A 20,928-nucleotide genomic window follows, 5' to 3' on the forward strand; every position below is an offset into this window, starting at 1 on the left:
GCTATAAAACTTGCACTGCACATGACTCTTCCTAATAACATGTATTTAATACAATGACGTTGTTTTTTTTTTTTGTTTTTTTTTTTGTTTTTTTTTTAAAATTTAGCTAATATCAGTTGCCCACAAAAAAAAACTATGAAGCAAAACATCCTTTATTGAAAATTCAAATTGTTTAAAAAAATACATAGGCTACGTACAGCAACACAGATTCATTGAAAAGGCACCATGACATTATACAATGTGGGTTAGGAAATATATAAGATATATAGCATTATTTTTAATACATTTGAGAAAATCTAAAGTCTCAACTTAATTTCCATGTTTAGCAAACTACACAGATTAGAAAAACATATACAACTGTAAAACTAGACTTTGAGGTTTGCTCCCATACAGACACACAGTCAATTATAAGATGAAGATATCCCAGAACAAGGGCATTATGGTTTGCATCACCAAAAAAAAAAAAAAAAAAAAAAAAAAATCAACCCTCACATCTGTAAGTCAATGTAGAGGATTAAAAAACCCAGAGTTACTCCTGTCCAGAGAGTGCTGGTACGTCCTGTGTCTCAGCCTGAAGCAAAAGCCCCTCCTCACTGTCTGACCCTTGGTAAAGACTGTCCAGTAAGGCAAAAGATGGACCGAATGAGTTGTCCTCAACACAGACATAAATGAGGTACAGAAGGCATGTCACAATAAGGAAGACCAAAATCTGTATCTGAATGGGCACAAGGCGGCGCTCCACCTCTCGTTTTTCCAGGGTCGTGGGACTGACAGGAGTGTCTGGGTATGCATACTGGACAGGTCTCCCTGCTGCGCCCTTGATAGGTCTCCGACGAGTAGCGCTGAAATATGACAGAGTATATGTGCTGATAACCCAATTACAAAACTCCTACCATGTGTTGGTATGTGCTACTATGCAAGTTGTCCATGTGTCAATCACCATTCCTGTACATTTCTTGTACTTCAGATAAATCCTATTTACATCCAACAACTTAGAAAGATGTGAAGAGTTTCTAATTGGCACACTGTAATAGTGTTGCTGTGGCACTTACTAGATCCCTGTGGTCGTGGCATCAGTGTTTGGAAACATGTCCTTAAAAGTATCCTTAACAGGCTCCTGAGTAAGCTAGAAAAGAAAGCAGAAATTACTCTCAAAGTGGACCAGAGAAAAAGATAAATATTTCCCAGACAGCAGAGTCCCACAGAGACAGAGGCCCAGCAAGTCAGGTAGAAAGGAAAGAAAAGGGTGACTGTTAATGTGATCACCAGAATAAAAAGCAACTGTTAAATTTAGTGTGTATAATTTTCTAGCTTGGGTTACACATTGTAACACTGACATATGAAAGGAGTTACACAAACAAAGTATGTTATGGTAGACAAGTGATATGGAATAAAAAACGAAAAATGTATGACGTATGTGCCTTCATTTTCCATTTATAAGGGGATGCCTTGGGAGTGTAGTACAGGGACTGGTTCTTCATGGTGTCCACAATTGGCATGTCCAGCTAAGGAAAGGAGACGTAACAGATTATAATTTCTGCTGTCTTAATTTCCTCCAGCGAACCTCTCCAACAACTTTAACCACCACCAACATTCAGGCTTAAAGTGTGACTGAACAATGTAAGCACTACTGACCCTGTTGGACCGCGACCAATGTTTCTGTACATTGCTCACATTCAACTCTCTCTCAGTGTCTGAGCTAGTAGAGAGTGGCCTCCGACTCTCCATCTGTTGTTTAGAGTGAAAATGTACATGACTGAGTGAGCACTGCAGCGACGATTACTCACAACCAAAAACATAAAACAAAATGACGGGGTCACTTTTTTAGGTGTGGAACGTGGGTTTAAAAACATCTAAGATTAACTTTCCTCCTCAACCATGTGAGTGATGCTGAAGGCCTGAGAGGAAATTGATGATTCACCATCGGGCATAACTGATTGTGATCCAGATGGAAACTGCAAGGATTAGTATTATCATGTTAACAACAACAACAACAACACAAACATGTATTATTCATCACACAATCTACACACCAGTGAGATACCATGCCCATCACTGTAAAACAACAGGAAAATACCCCACTGGTTGCTTGAGAAGGACACACAATATAGTTACAGTCCAAGCAAGGAATGCAGAGAATTTTAAATCCACAGGAGAAATGAAATAAAACCAGCCTACCCCTGATCCTAATCCCGAGTGCTGATCTACAGAGGATGCTCTACTAATTCCTACGGGAATCTGTGAGCAGGGAGGCCGACGCTGCTCTGATGATTCTATCGCATTCCCTGAATTCCACTTGGAACTAGGTTCACTGTTTCTAGAAGCACGAGCATGCTACAAAAGGCCAACCCAATGAAAAAAATGAAGAAAAAAAAAAAACACATCAGTGTCTCCTGAGCATTCAGTTTGACAGAATTCTGTTCAAAATATATGAATATCTGTAGTATTTACCAGCCTTGATGAGAGTAAAAAGCACTGCGGGTAAACAAAACCACCATTCTGAAAACACAACTCTACCTGTGAAAAGTTAAAAAAAAAAAAAAAAAAACCAACATTTAAAATGCAACTGCTTATTCCAAAGAGTGAACACTTCAAGTTAGGTTAGAACACAAGTTTACAGTTGCAATCCGTGCGTTGAACCACTAAGTGGCACTGTAGGGAAGTATTATTTCAACACAGCTGAGGATAAGAAAAAATACAAAAAGATCTATTAACCAGCAAAAGTATACAGTAAGTACGAGCTCCTACATTTCAGACAATTCAAGTGGTACTATTCATTAACATAGCAACCCTAAATCATTTAACCAATCAAGAACTTCCTACAGTTTTCTCACCTGGCTACTCCCTTGTTTTGCCTGGTCTGACTGTTTAACTGCCTCTTCTTTTTCTCCTTCGGAACCTTTGCAAGTCACAGAAAATAATACAAAGCATATGATTATCTGATACCAACCATAAAAACAACAACAAAATTCAACATTTCTGGTGTTTTAAGCCCTCAACATCTCCTTCCAGGCAGCGCTGCCTGGAAGGCACTAGGATTAGGCAATGGTTATGGTTATGGTTATGGTTAGGGTTAGGGTTTGGTGCTTTGAAGTCAACGGTCGCAGTGCTGCCTGGAAGGAGACGTTGGGGGTTTAAAACACCATCGAGCTTCTGGTCATACCCAACTCTTTGTCTTCCTCTTCCCCATTTTCTTCCTCTTCTTCTTCACTGTCAGAGTATAATTCATCTTTCTCTACTCCATTCAGACAGCCATGTCCATTAGACTGAAGCAGTTTCCTTAGCTTCTTCTCATACAAAGCTCTGGTGGACGCTAGCACAGACAAACAATACTATTAGTTTTTTAAGAAAGGGACAGACCTAAAAAATAAAGTGAATGTAAACATTAGGTGTTAACACGTTGATTAAAACACAAATGTGCATTTTGATGGCAGGAATCCTATTTCTACAATGAAAACCAATTTCAAGACAGCGTTAAGTGCAACCTCACCGACTATGGGCCCAGCTTTAACCCCGAGTTCGAGCAGTGCGGCCTTGAGGTCATCATCAGTCAAACCACTCGGGTCGGGCATCTCTGTATCCTCCTCCTTGTCCTTACAAAACACAATTTGCAGAATTTACTGAATGTTGTTGAAGACATGACAACGGCTGCAGCTTGAATGCCAGCAGTTTCCAGTTGTGTGATATAGTGCATTAAAAAAATGCAGCTCACAAATCTTATCAAAATCCATCTAATTATGGTAGTGTATGAATCTTTTTTTTTAAGTTTAATTATATTTACCTATTCTGAATAACTACACAAGATATAAAAAAAAAAAAAAAAAAAAAAAATGTGGAATATTATTAATTATGGTAGAGTCCAATCTTCCAGAGGGCCTGTATTATCAGTTATACTGGCTTGTTGTCAAAAATCAACTGACAGAAAACTACGATAGGTTTATTGTTCAACTGTAAAACACTCTTACTTATAGCTCCTCATAACAACATTTGAAAATCCACAACTACCAGTCAGGCTGGCTGCATTACTATTATTGTCCTTATTGATCAATCTGCCAATTGTTTTAATTTAAATCTGTTAACAGTTTGGTCTATGAAATGCTGCTAAAAAATGACTTAAAACAATTGAATATCAAACTAGTTGCCAATTAATTTTCTTGACTAATTAAAACTAATTTAATTGACTCATTATTTCAGCTCTGAATATTAGCATTGGGTCTCGAGTGAAAGTCTTGCAGCACTTTCTAAATGTGAAACTCTACCCAGACTTTACAGTACTGTTGATTTTAAAGTAGAGGCTATTCCTTAATAGACTAAACACAGTCCAACCAAACAGTCTTTCTACCCCATGACACAGCACAGAAACAACTTCCAGACTTCAAGTGCTGGTGCTCATCTTGGCACACATAAATGAGCGTGACAGGTGTGGCAAGCACATGCGCACGGATGTAATGGCAGAAGCCTATTACTGAAACGTCTCATGTAAATCTATACCAACCATACAGCTGGTGGATTAGTGGTCAAGGACATCAAATTCTATAGCAAGCATTGAGGACTGTTTGGTAGGAGTGACCCAGATCCGAACGTGCGTCACTTTGTAACACACGTTACAGGGCTCGCCTAGCTGCTAGTGTGGCACGCCCTCATACTCTGCTTCTGATTAGCTAGTAGACCTTACCTAGGTACTGCGCATGTGCGACTCCCAACAAAGATTGAACAGAAGTGTGATGCCTCACTCTATTGCTAAAACAGAGAGCTCAACACACAGGGTGAAAAGAGGAGCTGCAGCAATGTGCAGTACAACAAAAATATAGTGTTTTTTTAAAGTTAAACCATTTAAACCTATTCTGGTACAACCTCTAAATACAATTATGAACCTGAAAATGAGCATAATATGGGTGCTTTAAGATAATAGAATGCCTAAAAATATGTACATCATTTGGGGAAAACATGATAGTTGTCGAGGAAAAAACATCATCCTGTAGTGCCTTCATCCTATTTGGTATCTTATTGTTCTCCAACATGTCTTCATCATTTTAAAACCAGAACACAACAAATGTTGACTAATTATTCACTCCTGCCAGGCAAAAACTGTCTAATGATACATTTTAAGTTAGGCATAACATAAGTAGGATAGGAGTTTGGCGTAAACAACATTACTAATCTTGAATCTTATTTTTTTCTTACAGCCTACTAGGCTGGAGTAGAGTTCACAGCATGAATGGCAGTATTTCCCCAGTAATTAAACTTCCGCGCCAATGATTTTCCAGTCCAGTCAGAGAGACTGAGGGGAAATGACACACAGTTGAAGTTATCTAAAGTTATAAGATCCTAATAAGATTCGGGGCTTTTAGGAAAACATTCAGGGCTGCAGCCCCAGTAGCCACCCCCTTGCTCCGCCCCTGCATAACAGAGAGTCGTTGCACGTTGTGACTGCAAAAGTCAATTATAAGAATATTCGGGTGCAAAACACCAAAAGTTTGATCAACTCACTGCCACATCTTGTAGGCCTACTTGATCCTCCTCGTCGCTAGAAAAATCCGCCGCGTTTTTGTGATCTATGTGTTGCAAGTGCAACCCCACATAAACCTCCTTTTTGCTCATGGCAGGTGGCAGCGCGACATTGTGGGCTACCAAATCTGACTTCAGTCTAGATTTAGAGAGGTGAGAAGGGTTCTCCACAAACCGCGGCATGTCAGAAGGACGAATCGACGCGGAAAAAAAAAGTTCAAATTCGTTATACTTAACACGTTTTTTAAGTCAGATGAACCCGACAGAGCTGCTCGGAGAAACCCTCTGCGGTGGTCTGAGAATCACACTGACTCAACTGAGAACAGCTGCAACAAACGACTTGATTGACAGCAAACTTAGTTTTGCATTGCATTACTGACAAGCACTGTGTGCAGCTAACTAGCTTTTAAGTCATATAAAGTTACTTGCATTCAAATTGAACGTAATATTATTAAATTAAACTTATGTTGAAACGGAAAGTTAACATTAACAAGCTCTCAAACTGTATGTGTTTATTGTAGCCTAGTGTTTTTGACCTCGGTCTCCCAATGAATGTGGAAGTCGAGCTGCCAACATCCAGTCCAATCAAACTGGATAAAATGATATAGCTTAGGCCTTTTAAGTAATGTTAGACGTTAACACAAAACATAGTAGGAAAATCACAGGTGTTACAGGTGTTATGTAACTTTAACAATATCTCCAGGTCATTACAGTGTGTGTATGGGCAGTGTATGGATTGGACAGTGAGCCAGCAATCCTAGTTCATTAAAATGAATTTTATTATTTACACCTTGGCTTTGTCAAAATTAATTCAGTGATAAAGCCTATTGGGAACCCCAAATTTTGAACGGTAGTTGAAACTGTTTAATTTTCAATTTACATTTCTACAGCTAGTGTACCTTTGTCCTCCAAGTTTAACCTGGGCTTTTGTCTCTGTTGGTGTCGTCTCTCTGGTGCATGCTGCTGCTGCTGCTGCATTCTTACTTGAGTGATGCATCCACCTAGTGCAAGTTGAAGTGGTGAGTTCCTTTCCTAACATCTGTTAACAGATAGTAAACAAAACACTTGTTCAGGTCATTTTCTGGAAAGCAGGGAGTGCCAAATATGCCATTGAGGGCTTTTTTTCCCCAATGATATAAGCAGGCATCTGTTTCAACAATTTGATTATCTGAAAAACCTGTTATCATTGGTCAAGCTACAACTCACTAAACTTGCTCCTTGGAACAGGCCTCTGGTGCTTTCAGGGATCTTATCAGTATGAAATGAGTGAAATCCCATGGTAAGTTAGAATAAAAAAACCTGGGTCATGGTATACCTACGTCCGGGGTTTTTCTCAAAAAACATGAATATTGAACCCATGTGTAGAGTAAAACTCAACAACCCGTACCCCCTAACATCTGGTACTGAAGTAAAGCGCTGTTTCCCTGCAGTTATCCTGCTGCATGAAACAGGTCCCAGGTAGTAGGTACTACAAATAATAACAATTGTAATGGGGGAGTTTTTTTTAGAGCAAATGGTCCCTTCCTGTTTTGCTTTAGGTGAAAAAAACTAAAACACAAGAAAATGTAAAACTAACTGAAACAGCATAAGATGTCCCCACAGGATCGTATTCCTTGAATACCCCTTTATGCCAGTCAAAATATGAATAAACAAAGCAAAATGGATCCCATGAGTAGATGTGATGTGATGACAATAGATGTGTTGTTTTTGTTTATTTCAAATCGTACAAATCAGCTAAAAGATATGACTTTGCTATCTTGCTGCTTTGTGCATGCAAATATGAAAGGACAAGGCAGCAGGTGTTTACATGGCATTGCAGTGAAATTAGAGTTGAAGTTGAACAGACTTGATCACCTGCTGTGCTGTTAAAAAAACATGAACTGTACCATTTTTAGATTGGATCAACACATTGTGATATGAGAACTACTATATGCTTGCATCTCATAACCCTTAAATTGCCTCCTCGAGTCCTCCACTTGCCTCCCTTCCTCGCCAAGTATATCAAATTAGGTATTAAAATAAATAAACAAATCTCTCTGCTCTGAGACACTGGGGGCGTGTCCGCTGAAGGCACTGAGCTGAAGAACGAGCCGCTGCATATCAACAAACTCTACAGCTGTGTTACACCTCTTCCTAACATACAGCGAGCGAGCGTACTGTGGCAGATGGAACACGAAAGTTGGTCCACATATACTATGAGCAATTGCGCACCGCAAGTGGGGATGAGATGGTTTTCATTTTGATATTTTGCCAACACTGTTTTTTTCCAGTAAGCTACGGTCACAAAGAGGGTCACAGTAGCCTAATTAAAGGAGTGAAGGTACAAATAACGTAACATTCTAACGTAAGTAGTAGCCTAGCATTGTTTTTTAATAAAGTAGGGGAGGGGTTATGTTAAGGATGACTCCAGTGCATCATCGAACCATGATTTTCAGGCTGCCCAAATAATCCTGAACAAGGAAATGGTGAAAAACACAGTTCAGTACTACACAGTTTACAGTCTTTTCACATGTTTTAATATAATATATAATGTGTTTAAAAAGATATCACTGATTTTGCTTTACCCAGACTTTAAGACTTGATTTAAGAAGTCTGATATAGATACTTCCAAGTTCAAAGTCAGGAGATATTCCACAGTTATTGCTGTCAGAACCCTGAATGCTCTTGGAATCCTTTTGAAAAATCTACTTTACAGAGAGGAGGTAGGAACCATAAGAGGCTACATTGGAAGGGTTTTATGCCAGAGCTGTGATGGCTAAGCTGGCTAAGGTGCACACCCTGTACCCAGGATGATACAGTTTAATTTTTATAGTCTTGTTGTATATGATCCCAATCTGGCCTCCCATCAAAATGGACAATAATAATATTAAAATCCAAAAACCTAAACAGCGAGCTCTAGCACAAAATCAAGCCAAAAACATACAAGGTGGTAAAGATAAGGAATTCATAAATGTCGTTTTTTGTTTTTTTTAAAGCAAAGTTTAGCGCAGTTTAGCACTGCTACAGCTCAGCACATAATCTTTACTTGAATTTGGATCCCAATTCACTTTCAGTTAATGAGATTAATGATTAATTCCAATACTTTTATTTTTCTGGTCACTGGACAAATGAACAAAATATACAAGATGAATGAAAAGATGACTTACTTAGTGAATATTTCTATTACAGATATTACAGCTGTTGCATAATATGCTAGTCTTCACATGCTGCTATCATGTCATGGCTGTAAAATAATAATTTTAAAACAAACAAAAAAGTATTACCACTGAAATCAGTCTAAATCAGCATATATATATAAATATATATATATATATATATATATATATATATATATATATATATATATATATATATATATATATATATATATATATATATGTGCTGTTATTGGTAGGTTCATGTGGGTAAAGCTCAATTAGACAGTAATGATGTCATACTTCATAAACTGGTAGCACTAGACAGGTGACATTTCCTGGGGGAATGGTTTGAAAACATTGTGATGTCCTCACAAGGAACCATAAGTGATCAGCAGGATAGTAAAATAATCCTCAACTTCCACTTTTAAATAACAGGTGGCTTAGCATATCCCACTATGTCATTAACTTAAATATCTCTGAATTCACAGACCTGTGACTTCCACAGTTAACTTCCCAGTAGTAAGTAATGAGAGCTCTAAGCTGTTTATGGAAGTTGTAGAACAGCTAAGAGCAGCAAAAAATAAACAGTTTTATTTCCTTGACCATCTGCTAAGTCACAACTTTTATGAAAACCAGGCAGTCGTTTCCCAAAAAACAACTCCAGGAAAATATCTAGCTCCAGTTTAAAATATCTGCATTTGCCCCACAACTCCAAAAGTTGAATGCAAGGAAAGATGTACATGCTGTTGGCTACAGTTTTGTTGATATCATAACATAAGATTTTAGATGCAACAAATAGCTGCGCTAAACAAAATTCTAGCAAAGACATCTTGAAAAATTATGTCAAAAAAGTCTTCAAACACAGTTCCTCGGTTGACTGTCCACTGGGTATCCGATGGCTTTAAACCCTACATGAAATGTTAGAACAAACTCACATAGGAATAGAAAGCCATAGGACACAGTTGTGGTTTAATGTTGCAAGGCAATAATACAAAATCAGTGACTGCTGCAGTTGAGAAAGGCTGAAAGCTTGAAAACAAAAAGAGGAAAAAACGGGCAGGCTGCAGAAAGCATTCAGGATTTCAAACTCATATCGGCATGAATAATTGACCAAAGAAACTGTAAGTATTCATCTGAGGCCCAGGGGAGTAAAATGAAACTGTCTTGTTAGTCTTTAGACAGAAGGAATTGTTTGTTTTTTGTACAGCACAAACTCAAATAAATTGACCCCTACCCGATGCTTGAATCTTACAGCAATACCATACAAGCTTTGATTAAAAATGCTGTTTTAAATCAATGTCTGCAGGTTAAAGGTGCAATGTTAGGATGTAAGGATTCTGTTTCTAAATCAGAACAGATTAAGTAAAGTATTTGTATATTCTGGAGCAACCTTCTGCCTGACTTTCACAAGCACAAAGGAGATCATTACCTCAGCGTTTTGATTCAACCACTGGGCACAGAAAGCCTAGCTATTTTTATTAATGACCAAAAACATTTTGGCAGTTATAAAGTTCACATTTCCATGCAGTAGCTCTCTCGTACCTCTTTAATCAAAGCCATCATACTGATGAGTTAAGCATTATTGTTGCACAGAAAAACTACTCATATGCTTGATTGATTTCATTATAAGTTAATACATACTCCCACAACTCTTTAACCTTAAAGAAGTCAAATAAAAATGATAACTTTTTCATACATTGGACTAAAACACCAGACTGTTAACCAATATTTTAAGCACTAAACTGTGCTTTGGACCATTTTCAACCCCTCAATGAGTAGAGACTCAGCACCCGAGCTATGCAAGCAGAATCTGCTCAACCAAATGTCTGCTCAGAAAACAGTAGCCTTTATAAAAAACATGAAAAAAATCTTGTGGACAGAGAGGAAACGGGCTACTAGAGGACAGAGGAGGCATTTGTTGACATTGTATCAAGTGCAAGCCTGAGATATTTGAGGCACAGAGGGGCCAGGTATTTGTCAGTCAGTGTTTCTTGTGCTTTTGCTGTCTCCAACTCAAACAACAAAAGCCCCATTGAGCCTCCTTTTTTTTCTCTTTGAACAAGCACACAAAGCTTCCTGTACTAGACTACAACTGTCCAGTACTGAGAACCACTTTTAGTCATCTTTTAATGCACCTTCAAGTTGTTCTATCAGTGCAAGGGAGTAAAAACACTTTGTTAGATAGCTTCACATCATTTTTCATAGCTTTGCTACACTTAACTTAGCTTATTTTTTAATAAATCATGTACTTGCATGATGTCCTAAGTTAGGACTCCTAACTGTATTCTAAAGAGATAGAAACACAAAAAAGTAAAGCGTGATTGTGACGTTGTCAGCCTAGCCAAACATCGAGCCGGTAACACACTTAGATGAACATCTCATTAGCCTCACATTGGCTGGGTATTCACATGACCTTTGACAGAGAACATTACCTACTGATTGAGGGAAAGTGTATACTCAATCAGCCTTTCCCAGGTTCGAAATAGACCCACTGCCACTGAGCTCCTGGGAGCCTGTTCTCATGCATGTCTCAGCATAAATTAGTAAAGCCCCTGTGTCAGACTCTGTCCAGACAAGAAGGTGAATCTTAGCCACAGGGAGGATTAGCTTTGATCCCTAAGCATCGTACATGGTCCCTCTCTCAGCTGCGAGCCAATTCAGGGAATTGTCAGTATCCAAATATTTGTATTGGCTTTAGATTATTTTTAATATACATTATTTTAGTACATTCCTCTGTTCATTGAATAGAGGAGTAAGAGCAGTGTGCATTTTCTCCAAGCAATTGTAGATCCAAAGCTATATAACAATACAGCAAATGACTAATATCCCACAATATGACATTTAGACACTGATCTTGAAGATAAAGAGAAAGGGATGGCACCTGATTTCTTATCTATGCAGTACTCCCTTTTCATATTTAAAAAAACAAACACACCTAAGCACCTTCCACTGGCAGACAAGACAAGCTAAACATTGAAGCACTGCATACAACACAGGAAAGCCCCAGAGTATCAGAAAAAAAGCAGGTTCTTATCCTCACTGTCATTCTTGATGAAAACAAACAAGCTATTTTGCCCGGCACACTTTATACTTCTGAGAGTAACAGTGACGTGCAGTAAGTGCCGGATGCATTCTTGTGCTATAAATCTGACTCTTACCTCCTTCTCCCTCTCCTGCGTCCCTCGCCGGAACGAGTATGGCATCCCCTCAGCCTAATACTGTATGGAGAGACAATGGGTAGTGGGGGGGGAGGAGTTACTATGTGAGCGCAGGAGCGAGAGTGGGGAGAGAGTAAAGGCAGAATGAAAACTGGGAGAAAGAGTGTGAGAGGGGAATGGGGGCTCAGAAAGGAGATCACTCGCTCACAATACTCTCAAACCGCGAATCTGACGAAACGTTACATGAATGGCAATTCTTGAAACCCCCCCTCTCCCCCATTCCTCCTCAGATGCGATGTCAGAGAAAACAGCAACCAGAAATCCCTCTTCACGTGGGAAATGTAAGGAAAAAACAAGAGACTGTGAGAGAATGGGTCCCAGTTTTAAACAAGTCCCTTTCTTTGGCATTCTCTGAATGAGTTCTTAAGATTCCAAGTTGGCAGAGTGCCCATGGGTCCTGGATGGAAAAGGATAAAAGAGGGGCTGAGGTTGGGGGGGGGCTGTCTATTGTGTTTGTTCCTTTCCTTTCAGTCCTGGCACCCTAGTTGATCTTTGCAGCCAGTTGCTGAATATTCCAGTCACCCATACCTCAGTTGTATACAGAAGCTACATTTTTATATATATATATCATTGTCATCTGGATTGATGCTCATCCTAACGCTGGCATAAACTTTGTTTTGGTCATCCTGCACATACAGTATTGACAGTTTGGGTGTAAGGTTTCAAACAGAAACCCAGGGCCAAAAAATATTACCAAATGAGTGATGGCTTCAAGTCAGCACTGATCTGAAGATCCTGGTGTCTTTACAGTCTCTTAGCCTTTGTTTGGGCCTCTTTTCTCCCTTCTTTGTCCTCCTAACAGTCCATCACTAGTAGAGGGAGAATGCTGTCTTGCCTGGTGAATTTGGGATGAAGACAGCAGGTGCTGTTGCCCCTCTCTGAGCCACATTCATTCACAGCTTTCTCCCCCTCCATCCGTTTCCTCTAGTAATACACCCTCCTCCCCCTGTCTATGTGTGTGTGTGTGTGTGTGTGTGTGTGTGTGTGTGTGGGGGGGGGGGGGGGGGTTAGATAGGGAGAATGAGCTACTGTATAATGAAGCACAAGAAACACACCCAGAGAAAAGACACAGTTCGTTGAACGAGTGATGTGATAATCACATCGTCCTGATCAGAATGGCTGATTAGCTGTGTGACACAGAGGGAAGGTGATCATGTAGAGGGAGTAAAGGATTATTGCAACTGCATCTCTTGCCAGCCCACTGTGCTTCTCAGCGCTGCTTGTACTGCATCAGTGCTGCAAAAAGAAGCCCTGTTTTTTACTCACAGTCTACACTCCTCCTCCTCCTCCTCCTCCTCCTCCTCCTCCTTCCCCACAAACCCTTCCCTACCCTTTCTCTGTCTTCCTTTTGCTTTCCCTCAAATAGACACACAGGCAGGGTTCATTACTATTCACCAGGTTTCACTAAGACACGCATCATTGCTCCGCTCTCTACAACTGTGTCGGGAGAGGCGGGGGGGGAGAGCGAGTACAGGGGAGAAGGAGAAGAAGGGGAAAGCAAGAGACATCTTATGATAGAAAAGAATAAATCACCATTGTGCTTTCTGTGTCCGGATGTGTGTACAAACATATTACCAGACAGCTGCATGCATGAGTCGTTCTCTCTTATGCCTCTGACAGAAAAATCTTCAGGGGTAAAAAAGCTAGTTCTGTTCTCAATACAGAAATCTGTTGCCTTTCATTAAATCCACTGAGGTCGAAACACTCCATCACAGCATTCAAGTTATTATCTGTGCTGATATACTGACAAAGCATCTCATCCATGAAAATGGGCATGATGGTTGATTTCTATTCCTGTGTTGGCTCTGTCTAAGCCTTCTATACTCTAGAATCCTGTCACATCCATTTCAGGAGAACTGTCCTTCACTATGAAACTAATTCTTTGTTATGCTACTTTAGATTTTACTGTTTAGTCAGCTGTCCTCAATATATTACAATGATTCCTAGAATTACAGCTACATCATGAGGGAGGAGAAACTGTGCAGTCGCAACCTCCACATAAAATCATACAATTTGATTGTTTGGATAAGTTAGGCTCTGACAGTATGATATCAAAAGCTGTGTGTTTGTGTTATTCGCCTTGAGCTGAATATTAGAAAAAAGAGTGTTTAGATTTTGCATAATTTTGCATAGTTCATATCATTTAATGTTTGGGGTACAGAAGACTCCACTCTGTAGTGAAGTTTGTTGTGTTTATCATCAGCTTTCTCTTTTCCCAAGGTTTCAAACAACAAATGAATCATGACAGCTGCACTATAGTTCTAGCTTCTCACAATGAATATTTGAATAGTTTCCCTCATCTTCTATGATATTAAACTAAATATCTTTAGTTTATTTACCGTTTCGGACAAAGCAAGCAATATGAGTTTGTTAACTTAGGCTTTTTTGGCCATTTTGTTTCTCACTATTTTCTGACATTTTTTTGTTTAATCGAGAAAATAATCGACAAATCATCACTAGTTGCAGCACTATTATAAACCTTGTGAGGTGGACTTAAGTGGCACCTGATGAGTAATATATTCCAGGCTTTGTTGTAACATTTTAAAGTAAAGCCCACTCTATGCCCTTAAATCCCACTGAGAGGCGTTAATGTCAGCTTTACTGCATCAAAAGAACTTTACTGCATCAAAAGAACCGATTAGAACAGTTTTCAAACCAAAATCTGAAAATTAGTACAATTTGATGTGAAATGCTGAGCCTTTAGAAGGGATGTACTGTGAATTGAAATCAATTGCAAATGTTTCTGTAAAAATTTTAAATGATGTCAGGCGTTCAGAAAGAAAAAGGTCATGGTGCAAAGCAAAGTGTAGATACGGCAACAAATAATTAGTTGGCCACTAATAAACAATTCAGGATAAGACCTATAGTAACCATCAATAACAGCATTGACCATTGGCGTATAATTAGCCAATATAAGAGGGATCAACAGATACAGCATCGCTCCATTCATACAGGGTACAGAGTGGGGATTGGCTGACAGAAGCCATTATCTTTAGAGGGCTCCAGATGTGATCGGCTGCTGCGCTTTTAGGAATTCTGGGTGGGAATTCCTGATTGAAATCTTTGGATAAGCATCAACGCTCCACTGAACTTAAACTTCTATTTACATAATATTAAAAGCCTGAACTGTTGGAGAGTAAGGCTTTGCACTCAGTCCAATACACTACAAAACTGAAATGACATTCTGAAAGACCTAATATGCACACATCCGAATAGAAGCGCAACATTCTTTTAAGATTCATGATAACTCTGGAGTCGTATCTCTCCTGCAAAGTCAGACCTTTTTCTCCTGCTGTCTAACCCTGTCTTCTAGAAATTACGTGTATATACTACTAATGTGCAACAGGAAATACGTTTTGTTGGAAAACCTAATGCCTTTTTTTATCAACATAATTAGGAAAATTTGGACAGAAATCTTTTAAATGTTCACTGACAATGTAGTTTGTTCATTTTCCTTACATTATTTGCTCTTGAAAGGCAATATCTGCTTGTAGCGATGAAAACATGATTGAACTTTTATTATGGTTATGTATAGGCATGCACAGCACTTGGTTCTGTCTTAAGGCAATAGTCGGTAACACTTTATAATAACCATTATTAATAGATGTTAAATTGATAGTCAATTAATCTTTAGTTAATTGTCATTCATAGTCATTTTACTGTTAACAAACAATGACAGTATAATTAATAATGTTTACTAATTATTAGTAGTGCTGTAAATTAACAGTTTATTGTTACACACATGATATCCCTCATATACTATATTAGGTATCGGATAATGATTCAAAAATGTTTGTAAACCTTTAAGAAACCATTTTTTAAAACATCTTTAAACATTACATAGCTAGATGGACCAGATATTCCTAACACTTTGTTAAGGGTTACTAGTTGGTTGGTAAATCGTCTATAAACAGTGTCTGGATGGTTATTATAAAGTTGCAACAGATGACTATAATACGTTGTTAAATAGTTTTTAAATACTTTGTAAACCATCTATAAACATCTGGATGGCTATTGTAAAGTTGCGACTGATGTTTTTCATAGTTAGTTATTGGTTAGTAAGTGCTTGATAAAGCAATAATACATTTTTTGCCCTTCATTAAATTATATAAAAAAATGTATCTACATACATATATATATATATATATATGTGTATATATGTATATATGTATGTGTATATATATATACACACACACATAATACGTATATATATATATATATACACATACACATATGTATATATATACATATATATATTGATTGATATGTGTATATATACATTTATATACAGTATATATATGTGTATATATACTGTATATATACATACATATATACATCTATATGTGTATATATATATATATATATATATATATGTGTGTGTGTGTGTGTGTGTGTGTGTGTGTGTGTGTGTGTATATATACATACATATATATATATGTATGTATATATATACACTTTTTATATATAATTTAATGAAGGGCAAAAAAATGTATCATTTATTATGCTTATGCTAACAGTTAAATGACAACTAACTAAAGATTAATTAAATATCAATTTACCATCTATTAATGATGGTTATTATAAAGTGTTACCCAATAGTCAGATGCCACACTGACACATGTTTTGCTTGCTGTAATCATTCCTCCTCTTCATAGTGGCCAGTACACGATCCCTTTCTAATGCACTTTCAATGTAAATGATGGGAGACAAATCAACAGCTCTCGTTCTGTGCAAAAAATACAATCCAACATGTAGCTAGTGTGAGTTATAGTTATAGTCTGAGTTATAGCGGTTATCTTTCAAAGTTGCAATCACTTTAGTACAAAATTCCCTCTTTGTGCTACTATCCATCTATTGCAGCTCAGCACAAGAAAACTGTCCTGGGGAATACACAAAGAGGGAATTCTGTGGTAAAAATGCTACCTAACTTTGGATGTTACCCACTTGAAAACACTCCTGAGTTAATTTTTTTACATGTAAACAAATCCACAAACCCTAACCACATTCAGCACTCATGGTACAAACCCTGGTCTTCAGTGTACCCACCTCCACCGCATCCATGCGACTTGTAAGCTGCACAGACAGTTCCTGCACTTAAAGGGCAACTATTATATAGCATTTTCAGGATTATACTTGCATTTTGTGTTTGTACTAGAACATGTTTACATGCTTTAATGTTAAAAAAAGACTTTATTTTTGACGGCTGCACCTGTATTCACCCTCTGTATGAGACGCTCTGTAGGAGTGCCTGTCTCTTTAATCCCTCCTCCCGTAAAAGCCGAATCTGCTCTGATTGGCCAGCGTGCTTCCTGGAATCTCCAGAGCCTCCGTTCTGTGTTCTACTAGCTAGTTGAAGCTGGAACTACTGCAACAGAGTATATAGCAGGACTATGTACCGTGAAAAGTCAGCAATAAAGGCTTCTAAACCAAATATTACACAAACAGACATTTCCCAGCAGTAAAGTGACCGGAATTTAAGGAGAAATGACCAGCATTGGCCGAGATTACAGATATGTCGTGTTAGCATGTAGCTACTTAAAGCAACACTAAAGCACTTTTCCCGCTTCAGTCCCCCTACAGGTTGGAAGCGGAATTGTCCATTACATTACATTATGCAAGTTTGCCAGATCAAGTAGCGGATCTGTAGTTCGAATGAGACATAACGAGACATTACGACAGCGGTAATGGACATTTCTGCTTCCAACCTGTAGGGGGACCGAAGCGGGAAAAGTGATTTAGTGTTGCTTTAATAGTTAGCAAAATAAAGACTTTTTAACCAAATACTACTAACAGAAAATGTTTCAGGAGTAATGTGACCCAGATGGGGAGAATTTAATGACATTGTCAGCCGAGGTGACATTGTTTACTGCCGTTAGCATGTAGTTACATGGGACAATGTTAACACCGCAGTGGCTTAAAAAAACAATCACTCCAGTCCTGCATACTTGGAGCAGATGACCAATCATAGAAGGCCGGCTTAGAGTTACATAACACTTAGCCGAGAGTAGAAAAAAACTGTTGAAACCGGAGTGTTCAGAATAGTTGGAAATCTGAACGTTTTAGCTCACAGGGATTTGTCTAAAATATGTTTACCTCATTATTTAAAGTTTTGGCCACGTTTAACATGAAAATCCAACATTATAACATTGTAGATATGACAGAAAACACGGAAAAGCATAATACTGTATGTGACCTTCAAAGAATGTTGCTAGTGCACATGATCCAGGCAGCAATTCTTTTTCCCATCAAAACATAACTGGCAATTAAAACAAACTATTAAAGTAGTTTAAAATATTAGCAGACAGAGTGTTACAATTTAGTTTTAGTCTTAACTAAACAGTGGTTAAGATTTTACTCGGTACTAAAAATGAGATTACTTTCATCCGAGTTTGCCCAGAGAATGCTCCCTAATCTGTTTTATAGAAATGATTTCACATGAAAATGACACTTCATTTTCTCTATCTCTCTCTCAAACTTCTCTGAATAATTATACTTTGATGAATTTTCTAATCTACTCGTGTACTAACTTTCACAAGTGCTTTGGGTTTTAACTGCTCCACTAGCAGCTAGTGTGAAAGCACACAGCCTCGCAGAATAGCACCGTTTTGCCCTGCAGACATGTCTGTTTGCATACCACATATCCTTGGCTCTATTTTGGGCCTGAGGGGATGTCTAGGGGGTGCACTGCAGGGCATTTCAATCCAGGGCTATGGGGACTGACTGGAGAAATGTGGATATGTGACACATACTTTTCTTATTGCTCCAAGAGGAGTATGTATCATGTCAACTTTAGCTAATCTCCTCACATGTGTTAATGCATATACTGAATCATGTATGCCTGTTTGACTTGACAATTAAAAATACTGAAACATATTGTGACTTTCTCCTTCTTAGGCCTTGACATGTTTATTTTGCTCTCTAATGTATAATTAAACATACACATCCATGGGCTTATGGATAAATATATCAGGCTTTGGAGGTATAAGCATGTAATCCATGGTATTTACAGTACTCTTCTTTTATCATATACTATATGGCAGCTGGTGCTTTTCTCTGCAGGCTCACACTGGACCCTTAAGAAACACAGTAGATAAAGATAAAGATGTACATTTTTGTTTTTATTTCAAACTTGTTTTGGCAATGTAAATGTCTGTTTCCCATGTCAATGAAGTCCATTATAATTGAATTGAATTGAATAAAGCGAATAGTAGAGATGGGTTGAAGAGCAGAGAGAAAAAATCAGATTATGAATCCTGTCACATTGTCCTGGCACTATCTCAGGCCTCTGATTGAGAGTTGGCTAAATGTCAGCCTATGTAGATGAGACATAGAGGAGCAAGGCAAAGCTGTTTTTGTCCACTTTAAACCCTGTTACTGATGTATTTTCTCTTCATGTGGCTGCCATCAGTGAACCATGTGTCAGACTGAAAAAGAGATGCTGTGTTCTGGCTGTGTTTGAGAGATAGAGAGAGCAACATTATTCTCTAAAGAGGCAAACCTGATTGATTTTGCCTTGAATTGAGGATGAATGCAATACTTTTACACCATCTAGTGTTGAAACCGTGTGTAGAAAATGCACATCTCTTTTAAAAAACTTACTTTGATATTTCACTTGGGTGTTTGAGCTTCACTGTGTAGAATGATTTATGTGTATGAGTTGGACAATAGAAGGCTGTTTTACCACTCATCTACTAAAGGACAAAAATGTCTCTGTGCTCACCTGAAATGAGTAGTCGTGGAAAAGTGTAGTGTGGAAAGTTGAAGCCTCTGGTGCACATACAGTACACTGAGAACTGTTTAGTGAAATAGGAGACATCTTGTGTCCTGCAGTTAAACTTTCAAAATTTAATTTTAAGAATTTCAAAAAACAATTGTGGAGCAACGCAGATTATAATTCCAAGCATAGTTTTATTCATTGTGCTTAACATGTCTTGGGGTGTGTAAAACTTCTCAACAAAAATACAATAAAGAAAATCTTAACACTTTACTTGAAGGTATCGACATAATTGTGACATGACACTGTCATAACTATGACATGACACTGTCATGAATGTGTCATAAACATTATAAACAAGTCATAAACATTTATGACTTCTGTCATTAAGTGTCATTCGGCTTTTGTCTTGACAAGTTGACATTGTTTGGGTTGTCTTGATTTTGACAACTTGACATTAATCAAAGTGACATTACCAGAAGTTGTCGTGGTCATGACAAGTTGACATTACATTTGTTTGGGATGTCTTTGTAATGACAACTTGACATTAACCAGGATAACATTACCAGAAGATGTATTTGTCATGACAACTTAACATGAAATTTCTTTGGAGTGTCCTTATTAAGACAACTTGACATTAAACAGGATGACATTATGTCAAGTTTTCATGACAAATACATCTTCTGGTAATGTCATCCTGGTTAATGTCTAGTTGTCATTACAAAGACATCCCAAACTAATTTAATTTCAACTTGTCATGACCAAGACAACTTCTGGTAATGTCACTTTGATTAATGTCAAGTTGTCATAATCAAGACAACCCAAACAATGTCAACTTGTCATGACAAAAACCGAATGACACTTAATGATAGAAGTCATAAACGCTTATGACTTGTTCATAACGTTTATGACAGTGTCATGTCATAGTTATGACGATTACCTTCAAATAAAGTGTTACCGAAATTTAGGTGGATTACATTTACATTTATAAAAAATTGCATTTACTTTTTATAATAATCGTCTACAAATCTCTCCATGGTCTCGCCCCTAGATATCAGAACTTCTCACCCCTTACAGCACCACCAGACCCCTCAGATCCCCCCACCGTGGTATGTTGGCTGTGCCCCAGTAGTGGGGGAAAAAAGGGCGGAGACAGGACCTTTTCTGGAACGGCTCCTCGGCTCTGGACCGTCCTGCCGGAATCCATTAGACAGGCTGAGTCTGTGGATGTTTTTAAGACACGCCTTAACACTTTTATACTCTGTCTTTTGATTGTGTTTAACCTGGTTTTACTTTCTTTTCTTTTTTCTCTTTTTATCTGAATTCATGGGTTTTAATTTGTGTTTCAACT

The 20,928-nt window shown here is 38.1% G+C and overlaps 1 protein-coding gene across 3 annotated transcripts; it reads right to left on the minus strand.

The window, feature by feature from the left end:
• Nucleotides 1–128: 128 nt before the first annotated feature.
• Nucleotides 129–11,999, minus strand: lemd1 (LEM domain containing 1). 3 transcript variants are annotated; one of them, XM_036008403.1, is made up of 13 exons: nucleotides 11,804–11,999; nucleotides 6,389–6,547; nucleotides 3,491–3,593; nucleotides 3,164–3,313; nucleotides 2,835–2,899; nucleotides 2,452–2,517; nucleotides 2,179–2,334; nucleotides 1,869–1,955; nucleotides 1,636–1,728; nucleotides 1,422–1,505; nucleotides 1,053–1,126; nucleotides 506–842; nucleotides 129–470 (listed from the first exon to the last, which is right to left on the minus strand). In XM_036008403.1, exons 1-12 carry the CDS (start codon nucleotides 11,846–11,848, stop codon nucleotides 530–532), a joined length of 1,395 nt encoding a protein of 464 aa, XP_035864296.1. In that variant the 5' UTR covers nucleotides 11,849–11,999; the 3' UTR covers nucleotides 129–470; nucleotides 506–529. The 3 variants fall into 3 exon arrangements, with proteins under 3 accessions (XP_035864296.1, XP_035864298.1, XP_035864297.1); XM_036008405.1 differs by having other exon boundaries at nucleotides 131–467; nucleotides 6,408–6,547; nucleotides 11,804–11,897; XM_036008404.1 differs by lacking the exons at nucleotides 6,389–6,547; nucleotides 11,804–11,999 and adding an exon at nucleotides 5,491–5,891 and having other exon boundaries at nucleotides 131–467.
• Between the last annotated feature and the right edge of the window lie 8,929 nt (nucleotides 12,000–20,928).

This window comes from Sander lucioperca, chromosome 12, assembly GCF_008315115.2.
Source record: "Sander lucioperca isolate FBNREF2018 chromosome 12, SLUC_FBN_1.2, whole genome shotgun sequence".
Lineage (NCBI taxonomy): Eukaryota > Metazoa > Chordata > Actinopteri > Perciformes > Percidae > Sander > Sander lucioperca.